At 40.1% G+C, this 12,075-nt stretch overlaps 1 protein-coding gene across 15 annotated transcripts in view; it reads right to left on the minus strand.

The window, feature by feature from the left end:
• The window catches only part of sytl2a (synaptotagmin-like 2a), a 28,466-nt gene that overhangs the window by 9,581 nt on the left and 6,810 nt on the right, over positions 1–12,075 (minus strand). For 7 of the 15 annotated variants that reach the window (XR_004767025.1, XM_035434694.1, XM_035434691.1 and 4 more), the window contains exons 2-7: positions 10,898–11,277; positions 8,313–8,464; positions 5,941–6,064; positions 4,161–4,230; positions 3,883–3,991; positions 699–1,499 (exon numbers count right to left, since the gene is read on the minus strand). Coding sequence is in view for 14 of the 15 variants with exons in the window: in XM_035434694.1 (XP_035290585.1) it covers positions 699–1,499; positions 3,883–3,991; positions 4,161–4,230; positions 5,941–6,064; positions 8,313–8,464; positions 10,898–10,998 (1,357 nt within the window). In the remaining variant the exon portion in view is untranslated. The remainder of the gene's footprint in view (positions 1–698; positions 1,500–3,882; positions 3,992–4,160; positions 4,231–5,940; positions 6,065–8,312; positions 8,465–10,897; positions 11,278–12,075) is intronic. The other 8 variants (XM_035434695.1, XM_035434696.1, XM_035434699.1 and 5 more) reach the window with 3 other exon arrangements.

Below are 12,075 nucleotides of genomic sequence, written 5' to 3' on the forward strand. Positions count from 1 at the left end.
GATATTCCTTTTCAACATTTTGAGCAGAACAATATCCATGCATTTCTTTTCAGTCCCAATTCACCAATCACCATCAGAGAACAAACTATCATATATCCTCCTGAGACCTGGCAGAAAAAAGTATTAATTTTTTTTTTTACATAATTCAAGTCTCTTGAATGAAAAAAAAACATTGCAGTAAAAGCATTTTCAAAAATATTGTTTATTTTATTTTTAATGCATGTCGCTTTTAGTGTAGGTTTCAGCATAGTATAATATTTGTTTCGTGGGATTAGGACTCCTATGTCTCCTACAGGGGACAAAAATGAATTGCTGAGTCTGAGGAGGATAAGAAACCAATATGTGTACACTAGTGTAGACTGGTGTACAAATATGTTCACATGTTCACATACGCATGTAGTGAACAGGGAAATAAATGATTGATTAGTATCGATTCATGGAAATCAAGAAAAACTGATTAGAAAGGAGGAGGAACCCAGCAGTTTTGCATTATGTTATGGAGAAATTTTCTGAACAATTACTGAACAGTGTACATTAGTTGGACTAAGCGCGTTTCCTGTGCTTTTGCACCTACAGTGATGAAGAAAATGTCTACAATGACTTTGACCGAGTGAAGGGTTGATTTCTTTAGTACTGCACAACTTTTGTGAGTTTAAATGATCAGCACATTGAATGAATTGCAATTGATTCAACCTTACCACTGGGACTCTGGGGCGGACCTATGTCCAGGCCTCTCATGATGGTCCCCTCCCCGCTGCTCTTAGTCTCACCTGTGTCCACCTCTTCCCATTTACTCCCCAACCTGCTATGCTGTGACTCAGAGGTAGCGGGCATAGTGACCTCCCCAGGGATAGACTCTGCCACAGTCATGGTGGGGATGGGATCTCCGGTCTCCTTCTGAAACTTACATTCAGCTCCGTGGTGGGTGAGATCATTATTGCTTTCACCCATAAAGCTGCCTATGCCTAATTTGCATTCCCCGCGTTCCTCATCTGGGAATGTCTCACACTGCATGTCCAGCAGGTCGTGCTCCCCAAACTCTCCATCGGCCAGCAGTGTTGATCCTTCCTCCGTTTCGCTCATTCTGACCGTTGTGGAGAACCGGACCTGCTTCCTGTCCAGCGAGTGAAGGGACTCACTCCTTTGGGCAGGCCTGTCATTTTTTTCGGGTTGCTGGGCTTTCTGGGAATCTGTTGATTCAGAGCACCCGCCATCGTCACGGTCAATGCAGAAGGCAGGGAGATCTGCAGAGCTGCAGCTTGAGCTGCGCTTGAGAATCCCCCTGGGAGCGACGGAAACGGTGCTCCGCTCGACCGCCACGCTGCTCCATTTGGGAAATGACTCGTTGTTGTATGATAGAGAATCCAGGGGAGGGTGAACGACGGTCCTCTTTTGCGGCAAAGGTGCCGTTATAGGGAGAGCTGCCTCTAAGGTACCTGCATCTTCTGAAGTTATTTTATCAAGACTGCCTATGGGGCTTTTTGATGGTGGTAACAGTTCTGTAAAAACAACAGGAAATAACGAGGGAAAGATAAACAGGAAACGCAGATATAGAAGGAAGGCACAATGCTTTTTTGCAGTCATTATGAATCAAGAGCATTTGGAACTGATGAGAGGCAAATATAAAAGTAACTAAAAAAATGTGCAGTGAAATAGCAGGCAGGTGTTACATGATTGAATACCTTCTCAATCTAAAAAACCAGGGGACCTGAAGATTTTACGATGGCCTGGGCACTCCAAAAGTTGTTTGTTTGTTTGTTTCCTGTTTATATTTCCATCTAATGTCCTTTAGCATTTTCCCTCAACTCCTTGACTCCTTGAAAAACGTTCCAGCAATGTACGCACACAGCAGTTCAGTCATGCAGTGCAGCTTACCGCCTTAGCGCAGAGGTACATGGCTCCTGCATAATCTCTCAGAGATTTCAGTAAAGCAAAAAATGGGGACACGGTGCTGCATTCTGGGAAAACCTCTTGGCTAGACCTTGTTCATTAGCTCAATTCCACTGTGCGACACTAATAAAAGAACATGCTCCACTGAGACAAACATGCAATGTCCAAATGTAACAGGAAAATAAATCTTACGGCTCTAAATGGACTGAAATACTTTGTAGTTATAAAACTATTAGGAGCTTATAAGCACATGAGCATTAAAAGCATCCTGCATCTGTTACACAAGCAAACAGCAGGTTAATCCAAGGCAATGGAAAAAAACACAAACACAATCTGTGCTATTGTTTAGGTTTAAACCTTGCAATGGCTGTCTTTAAGAATTTACATTTTTGTGACATTTATGGCATTCTTGTTCTTTTAAGTGGCCCCCTGCATATCCACAAAAGGGTATCTAATGATAAAGGATGGCCAAATACAGACATTCCAAATAGATTTACTTAATGCCTTTGTTGTCTTTTACTCAATGACTATCCTAAGGAGATATACCTGTGTGAATAACCTTAAGCCAAACACAAACTGCAGTATATAGGCTTGAAGGTTAAAGGTAAATATGCATATTTGGTATTGGATGAAAAGTGTCGGTGCTCGTCAAAGAAAAATAAACAAATTTGTTTTGCCTTGCAAAAAAAGGGGTGCTTATCCTTTAAAAAATAAACATGCAGCTAAATATTTATTGTACCATAAGATGCTAATGCATTTCAGAGATAGACTCCTTCACCAGAGCAGAGGGACGAAGATGTCTTCCTCCAAAACATGCTAGCATCTTATGGTTGCGCTAGCGTCTTAAGGTTGAATATTTTAAAAGGGTGTTGCTGCCTGAACTTTTTTTTGCTACATGCATATGGTCTTTCCCTTCAAGTAGAGCTAAATTCACCAATGTTCATGCTACATTGTAGCTAACCTGTTGATGAGATGTGAGCAAAATGGATCTAGTTCCAGGCCATGCATGTACATTACATGACAGCAACACATGTACACCGCTCATGCAAAAGGGACCAATGCAAGCCAACAAGAGTTTTCACCACAGGAAGAAACCACAGCCAAAGAAAGGTTAAAGACAAGATAAACAATGGGATTGGTTGATCACACTTACTTTTTGTTTGCATGGAAAATATTTTCATAACATGTCCTTCAAGTCGTCCACTCATTTGAAAACACAATACAAAACTTAATCACCTAAATCAAATCTTGAAAACTGAATCATTAGTCAGATTCAAAACACTGAAACACTGATGACTTGTGGAGGTGCTAGTGAATCAGCTCACTTGGTCATAATATGAATGAATTTGAATGATCCACAAAAGCCAGCTTCCCAAAATTAGATTTCATCCAGATCTTCACTATGGTGATTTGAGCACCACTACATCCCCACTATTTTGTTCATTTATTTTGGCAATATTTTTTTCACATTGTGAAAAGGGATACTTACACCCACTATCACTGAAGGCATTAAACAGCATCAAACCATTACATTCAGGCTCTTTTACCATATCAAACTATAACCTGTCATGTCAAACAGATCTCTGCAGATGTTCAGGTTCCTACCAGTCACTCAGTAAAACGTTCAGTGTTAGATCAACTCCGTATATTTTACTCCAATAGAAAACATTAAATCCCTCCTGCACTCAAACAGGCTCTCTTAGAGATGTGAACACTGAACATTTTTCTGTGTGGCTCCTGGAAAAAAACAACATTTGCACCACCTCTCTGTACCATTTTTGTAATATTATCACACAGATATAATGTCATAGAAATCCTGAAAGAATGATGCCATTAGCCAGGCTGAATATCGTATAAAATTCCCCATGTTGGCCATTCCACCTGCTTCCAGAATGCAGGTATCCCAGTTTCCCCGTTGGAGATTACATTCGTGGAGTGCTCTCACACTGATAGAGGTGACCGGTGTACACAGTTACTGTAGAGAGCTCTCACCCTCATCAGATGGCGTGATCGGCTCTGCTTCCCAATTGGTAAACTGCGGTTCTGGCTCCTCTGAAGCTTCGGACCCCGCCAGCACACTGTTGAAAGGGTTCCTTCTTATCTTCAGCCAAAAAAAAGGAGACAAAATCAGTGATGCGACAAGGTCATAATCTATGATATTATCTCTTTGAATATGTTATCTCTTTCAATAATACAAAATTCTTTCAGGGCAAAGTTACGGCTATTAGTACATGGAGCATGTTTAAAAATGTTCATATGCTTTAATATACCTTGGGAGGGGACTGCAGGGCAAGGATGACTCCATCTTTTTGGACATCTGGTGAGACACTGCCGCTTGCCCTACAGCAAGCACATTTTATTATATAATACAGAATTTGTAAGATTTAGGTACAGTGGATTAATTTAAAAACCAAGAGTCTATTATAAACATGAACAGGACTTTATTCATGACAACTGCAGACAACTGCTCTGTTGTTGGCTGAATTAGCTGTTTAAAATGCCTGCTGGTTCAGGTACTTGACCGTTATTCCTCTTCAAACAGAAAGGAACCTCAGCCGGCTTTCATGGAGTGAGAGAAGCTCTCCTTCCCCAACCAACTCTGATGTGATTGGTAGCAGTGTGAAAAACAGCTAAACAGGACCACGTGAGTTCTGAACCCAGAAGCGGCTTAACGGAGGGGAGCGTACAAGCCACAGCAAGGCCTGTCTTTTCTGTCTGACTGACTCCCGCTACACAATCACACCAATTTGCTCAGGCCTCATGAGAAAGTGGCCGGCCTCCCCAAATCCCAAACAGGAATGTGCCAGATTAGCGGGTCGGGGGCTATGAGAACAGCTCTCCACCTCCTCAGGGTCCTCCATCACATGGCACAGAGCAAAGGACATAGCCTTGAGAGCAAAAACAATACAACTACAGCTGGAGCACACTTTCAATGTAACACTGACAAATACATCTGAATGGCTTTTATCAATATTACACTATGTCCCACCTAATCATGCTTCCTCTGATGCCCTTTCTTTCTTTCTTTCTTTCTTTCTTACTTCCTTCCTTCTCATGATATGTTCACCTCTTCCCTGGCCACAGAAGATATTAGTCATCAGTATGTTTGCAACCTGAGGTCTGTTGAGCGGCTTCTGCATTAACAGCATTTACTGAATTTAAAATTTTTTGCATTAAAATATTAAACCTTATGCTCTCATTCAATACTATTTTTATTGCAGAAATAAAATGATGTTTTAATGCCCTTGTTGAGGCTAAAACCAAGCTCTGAGCTTTCATATTGAGAATGACCATATAATGTTGTGGAATATTTCAAATGCCAGAGCCAAAGTGTACTCATATAGTCATATATCACTTCTGCATGCCTCTACCATATTTAGCTGTGTAAGAAGTGTAGGAGCAAACATGTGAGTTTCTTAAATCAAGGGGAAACGGTTTCATCCATGCAAGACAGTTTACTCATAAACAGAAACTTTGGGTCTGGCAACAATCTTCAACAAGACTCTTGAAAAAAATGTTTGTACAGGTGAATACAGTATTTGGATGTGTGAAATTTCGGTATATACGTATTTCTAAGTTTGGATTTACAGTATCATGTTTCAATATTTAGCAGATACCGAAGTGTAGACAAGATGTACTAAACAGCCATTAACAAGTTGCTATTCTTAAAAAATAAACATGATGTCACAGTTGATATCATATCTGATATGATGAATACATGGTTTAATTCTAGTAAAGCCATCCTGGAATCAACATTAAATGAAGGCCCTACCTCAAAATTACCATTGTGTCATGAAAATTCATTTCTAGACAACAAAAGAGGGACACGAGGAAATCAAACTACGAAAGACAATTTACTGCTCAATAATATCTTACAGTCACAAAGATTATTTAATGTATTTTATTCTTTTCATCTATTTCTCCCTTCTGTTTTGTCTAGACAGTGGCTCTGACTAAATAAGTTGCAAAATTGATATGTGCAAAGCAGAAAGAAAGAATGCTGCTAACTGTCTGTCAAAGGGTGTGAATCAAAAGATGTCAAACTGTCACCTCTTTTCTGTTGCCTGTGTTGACGGCTCCTCTATTAGTCCAGAGAGTTCCGCAGGAACAAATATATCCTGAATTTCACTGTTAACGAAACTGGGCCTCTCTGCCCATATCTGGGTGATCTCCACTGCAGGGAAAGCATGCAGGACACAGACAGGCCAGTTACAGCTATAGTGACAGAACAGGGTTAAGTTAAAGCTACTGGGTTCAAAACATTAATATCTACATTTAAAAAAAACCCACAGAGTACAAGACATATTAAGAAATCACAAGAAAAAAAATCTAGCAATTACAACTACAGAATAAAAAGACACAACAAAAGGCAGTTCTAGCTATATGATCAGAACCATATGAGACACTGAGTAGCAGTGACAGCACAGATCAACAGGGCACAGGGTTACCATTGGAATATAGGAAGAGTCAGAGCAATGTGAAAAAGCTGTAACCCTTCACAAAGAAATGGCTAAAATTATTCTAGAATTTTCTTCCCCTTTTGTTCTTGTTGGGCCTCCCTAAAGCAAATACAATTTTAAAATTTACTGGAAGCGCATTGAGTGCACATGAAAACACATACACTACAGAAAGACAAATAAAATATAGCTAATTTTAGTTTATGTTTCATTCTCCTAATCTTGTTCTATTTTTTTATTTTGTCAATCCCTCCGTAAAGCACAGCAACAAATTTCAGACACAGATGTTTCCGGAGAAAAACACAAATGAATGAAAATGAAAATGAATGCGTTCTGAAATAAAATACCAGCCTTTCAACTTCAAATATCTGAAAATATGTGAAGAAAATATTTAGTTTTGAAGCACACAACCAAGCACAGACAAAGTAGGTTTTAAAAGAATGAATTACACATATGTATTACATTTCATATACAGTGAGCTCTATAATTTTTGGGACAAAGACATCTTTTTACTGATTTGGCTCTATTGTCCATAATTTGTTATTTGATGATTTGATTTTATTATAGGGTATTTCTACACATTTCTGTTTCACCATGTAGAAATTACAGCAATTTTATGCATGGCCTATTTCAGGGCTCCATAATGTTTGGAAGAAATCGCTTTCTGATTAGGCTGTTCAATTGCTCCTTTGTGCAGGTATAAGACAGTTTTCAGTATCTAGTCTTGATTCAAGGCTTTTGATTGCCTTTGGAGTCAGAGTTATTAGTTGTGCTAATGGAAGTCAAGGAAGCCATTATGAGGCTGAGAAATAAAAAAAACAGTCAAAGACATGTAACCTGACGCTTAGTTTTGGAAAAAGTTCTTGTAGACAGGTGGGACCAAGCTTCACATGTATCAGAGTGAGAGCAAGAGCAAAGTGTGGGGGCCAAAAGGAACTGCCCAAGATCCAAAGCACCCCCCTCATCAGTGAAAAATGGTGGTGGGGGTGTTATGGTTTGGGTGTGTATAGCTGCCACAGATGCTGGCTCACTTGTCTTCATTAATGATCAGCAGCAGAATGAATTACAAAGTACACAGAAGCATCTTATCAGCTCAAGTTTAACCAAATGTCTCCAAATTGGATGGAGCGCATCATCCAACAACAAGAAAATGATCCCAAACATACCGCTAAAGCAACGTAGGAATTTTTCATTGCTAAAAACTGGAAAGTTCTTGACTGGCCAAGTCATTCACCCAATGTGAATCCAATAGAACATTCACTTCATATGCTGAAGAGAAAACCTAAGACAACTAGCCCCCAAAACAAGCAGGAGCTGAAGTTGTCTGCAGTACAGGCCTGGCAGAGCATCTCCAGAGAACGTTATCAACTCCTGGTGATGTCTGTGGGTTACAGACTTCAAGTAATCATTACATGCAAAGTATGTGAGCAGAGGTGGACAATCCAGGTTCAGAAAGTAAAAGTTCATCCCAGGATTTTGTTCCAGTCACCTGGATTTGCTAATGAGCACCATTCTTCAGCCAGGAGCCAGAGCTAAATCAGCTGGCTGAGTTCAGGGGTGGATGAAATACATGGCAGGACTTTTACTTTCTGACCCCTGAAATGTCCACCTCTGTATGTGAGTACTAAAAAGTACTAAATACCTAATGTGACTACTTTCATTTACACAACATTAATACATTCCAAACATTATGGCGCCCTGAAATGGGGGAGCGGAGGGGGCTATGTAGAAAAAGTGCTGTACTTCTCACATGGTGAAATCAAAGTGTATAAAAATACAGTTTAATAAAAGCTGAGAATCTGCACTTTAACCACATGTAAATTGTTTGATCCACAAATCGAAAATTGTGGATCACAGAGCCAAATCAAGAAACAAAATATGTCTTTGTCCAATGGAGTTCATTGTCCTAGTTGCCCCTTAAACTGGTGGCTGTAATGGCACAAGTATTCAACCTGGCAGACTCACATATGGTCATTGGTTTCCTCTGTTTCATAGCTGCGCGAATGATGTCCGACCCATGGATGCGGTCCCTGTGTCTCTGTGACTTAGTCTGGTAAAACCACTCCCCTGTCAGGTATTTGAGCTTGCCTGTGTCCTGCGCAGCTTTCCGCAGCCGTCTGAGTACGCAGAGGATGAGACAAGACGTTAATGCAAATGAGAACAACCCTCTGTAACGCCAATCCCTATACAGGTACAGGCATGTCAGACCACGGTTTTTTATTTACTTTCATTAACATATAAAGGAAGGGCACATCCAGTTCTGGATGGCAGGAGGCATGCTGGTTTCAGAGTTGCATTTCAGTTCGCAAGTGACAGGCTCCTGGAAGACACCAAGGTCAAGTGACACCTCCCGTCCAAACAACCACCTTGTCTAAAACAAGAGTTTGAGGCAGAAATGATTGACTGCAGCAATTTGTGCGACCTTGTCTGAGACTACCCTGCTTTCAGATATTTTGCTAATATTACGTGTTTGTGTCACACATCATGCTAATTCCTTTGAGGGAGAGGGACCTTTCTCTCTCAAAAACATGAACAGAAAGAGTTATGTGACAAATCCAATATTTTCAACAAAGCTATTCTGCATAAATTACTTCTATTCCTTAAGGTGAAAACTAAAGCTCCACATGACGTTTGAGAGGGGAAAGAACCCAACAATGATTACAACATTGAATCTAATCCTGCCAATGATGACGGCATGTCAACTTCAAGATGTCAGCTTTAATCTCCCTTTAAAACCGGTCCAAAATAAGGCTAATCAAGCAAATTTATTCTTAGTAGATTCACTTAGCTTACAATCATGATTATCATAGATTTCTGGCTGAAGCTCAGGGAGCTAAGTGAAATTATGAATTAACATGCACCTATAACATCTGACATATTACCTTCTTTAGCAGGTATCATAAAATAAAATGTATATTGCTTATAACAGTGTATACCACAATTCCTGTAATTCCCTGTGGGACTAAAGGCTAATTTCAACAGCTGATTAACTAAACAAAGTAGAAATTCCACAATGCAGGAGAAGGCCAATGTGGAACCACAAACATCAGAAAGATGTATATCAGAAGAATTTGTCACTGTTGATAATGGGCAAGAAAAAAATGAGAAACTTTTGAGCTAAAGGAATGCTAAAATATGCTTGCAACTCATCTTCATCACCGATTCAGTTTTTCTTTTTTTTACATTTTCAGCTTGTTATTCCTCAGGTCCTGTCTTCTATGAACCAATGCTGGTCATGTGAAAAGGGGGTTAGAATCTTACTGGTCACTTGCTAAGCACCAGGATTAATCCCGTTTTACATTTTAAAGAAACCAGTCAGCTTGCATTCCTCTGTTCTCTTCCCATCACACCCTATCAACATATAAACATACCTACATTACACCTTCACCCACTGCGGCTTCAATTGAAGTGATTAATGAATTGCATTAAATCTCAGTTTTTTCACAGCCATCTGCCTTGGCAGCGACACATCCAGTACTGGATGTGCAGACACAGCTGTGCTGAAAGCATGAATGCCATATAAGGTGATCTGCTGCGGTTATTATTAATGAGTTTGTTTAGGATTGAGCTCATGCCAATTAATCAATAAATCAGCTGTAGTCAAATTACATTACAAGTGAAAACTTGCAGGTGCTTAACTTTGTACCCAACCTGTCACTAGTCATTTAAACCTAGCCCTTTCAAGACAGGAGAGAATATTAAGGAATGTCTTCACTATCCAGGATCTCTGCAGACTGGGCTTGTAACCAAAATGTCATGGGGTCAGTTCCTGGGTAAGACACTGCTGTTGTACCCTTGAGCAAGGTACTTAACCTGCATTGCTTCAGTATATATCCAGCTGTATAAATGGATGCAATGTAAATGCTATGTAAAAAGTTGTGTAAGTCGCTCTGGATGAAGGCGTCTGCTACATGCTTGTAATGTAATGTAACAAGATCTCATGTTAAGGTATTACTGTGCTAATGTCTTCTTAAATGCAACTGTAAAAAAATACACATAATTACATAAGCATTCTGTTTCCTTACAGCATTAGCAATCACGTGACATTCAATTGTATGTTTTAAAAAATAGTCAAAACAAATAAAGTTTCAGATTTATTTGAATAATTGGCAAAAGCAAAGACTTCTAAATCTGAATACTTTTCATGAAGAACATTGTCTAAAACATTGCAGAACTGAATTCATCATGCATTATACAATAACCAAATTGTCCGTTTTCTAAATTGGTGGGATTGTCCACAAATTGCCAAACCGCTTTTGAATCAAAGGTACATTGTAATAAGGTATGAATGATAATATATAAGATGTCCCTCACCCTGTACTTAACACACATTCATTTGAAACCAACCAGAATCTGGCATTTCGGTAAACACTACACAAAACGACCGCACATCCGATGCTCATTTCCAGTATGGACAAATCGTAGCAAGCCAGATTTTTAAACTTTAAAAATGGATAGTTAAAACTGTTGTTTTTGTATGAAACAACAGTTCATACAAAAACACCACAAGAGCAGGAGGGGCTGACAAGATGGGTGGCGGCCTAACTCACCTGATCCGCTCTTCATCAGCCTTCTTCAGCTCGGCGTCCCTCTTCAGCACCGACACAATCATTTCCTGCTCCCCCTCCGTGAGGTGGCTGAGGTCAATCATGATGGCCTCCCTCCAGCCCCCTCCCTGCCTTGCACCACTTGGCAGGGGTCTTCAGCGGTTTCAGGGGGTGGGACTGGGCCCTGTGGAGCCTGTAGTGGGACTGGTTGCGCTCTCTCTACCTCTAATGTGCCTGTGATTCAAACCCTCTCTCCTCCTGGCTGTACGGGCTGCATCTCACAGTCCCTGTGATGTCACCGTGCTTGGATGGTCAGATGGCGGTGCATGTCATGACCTCGCCGGTTGTGCACCCAGTCAGGAGACAGCAGACACGTTCAGGGCCTGAGACATGCAGGACACATGCTGGAAATGCAGCTGGGACACAACTGTGCTACACCAAATCATCTTATTTTGGCTACAGTTCATGACTGCTCTGCGTAGTGCAAAAAGAATGCAATTTCACAGCCATAAATCCACGTTTGGTAACCGTTCAGCTGAATTAATTTTGATTTTGGGTGACTTCCCAAAATCTATATTTCTAAATCTGGTGGACTACAAAATACCTTATAATCATATATAATCATATGGAGACATGTGACACAGCGCAATCAGCTGACTGTCAGAAGATGTTGAGTTGAGACGCTTTAAAATCATTTAATTGGGACCAGTATAAAAGTCTCTTTTTATTCAAGAATCAAATTATGCTTTATTCATATTAGGCACCAACCAGACATTGGAACCAATTACAGAAATTGCTCAAACCAGAAATTTGAAAGCAATAAAAAAACTAAAAAATATGCTAAAACAAAATACGTTGTTGCATTGTTACAACCACAAACTATATACAGTACATGTTTATAAAGTTTCTAATTGGCTTTTTATGGCATATTATTAATTTTCAACACAATATGATATTATTGTATGTAGAGCAGAAGCCAGTATTCTCTGTCCCAAAATGAACAGCTTCTTTTTACACCACAGACTGGCTAAGCTTGCACAGAGCAGAGTCAGAGGAAGACCTTTCATATGTGGCTTAAGTTGGCAGTCATGGGTGCCTGACTGACCAGCAGGGGTCGCTAGATAGCAATGAAGTGTTGGCCACTAACCAAATGAATCCTCCCATACCCTGGACAATGCAAT

Source organism: Anguilla anguilla, chromosome 9 (assembly GCF_013347855.1).
Source record: "Anguilla anguilla isolate fAngAng1 chromosome 9, fAngAng1.pri, whole genome shotgun sequence".
Classification (NCBI taxonomy): domain Eukaryota; kingdom Metazoa; phylum Chordata; class Actinopteri; order Anguilliformes; family Anguillidae; genus Anguilla; species Anguilla anguilla.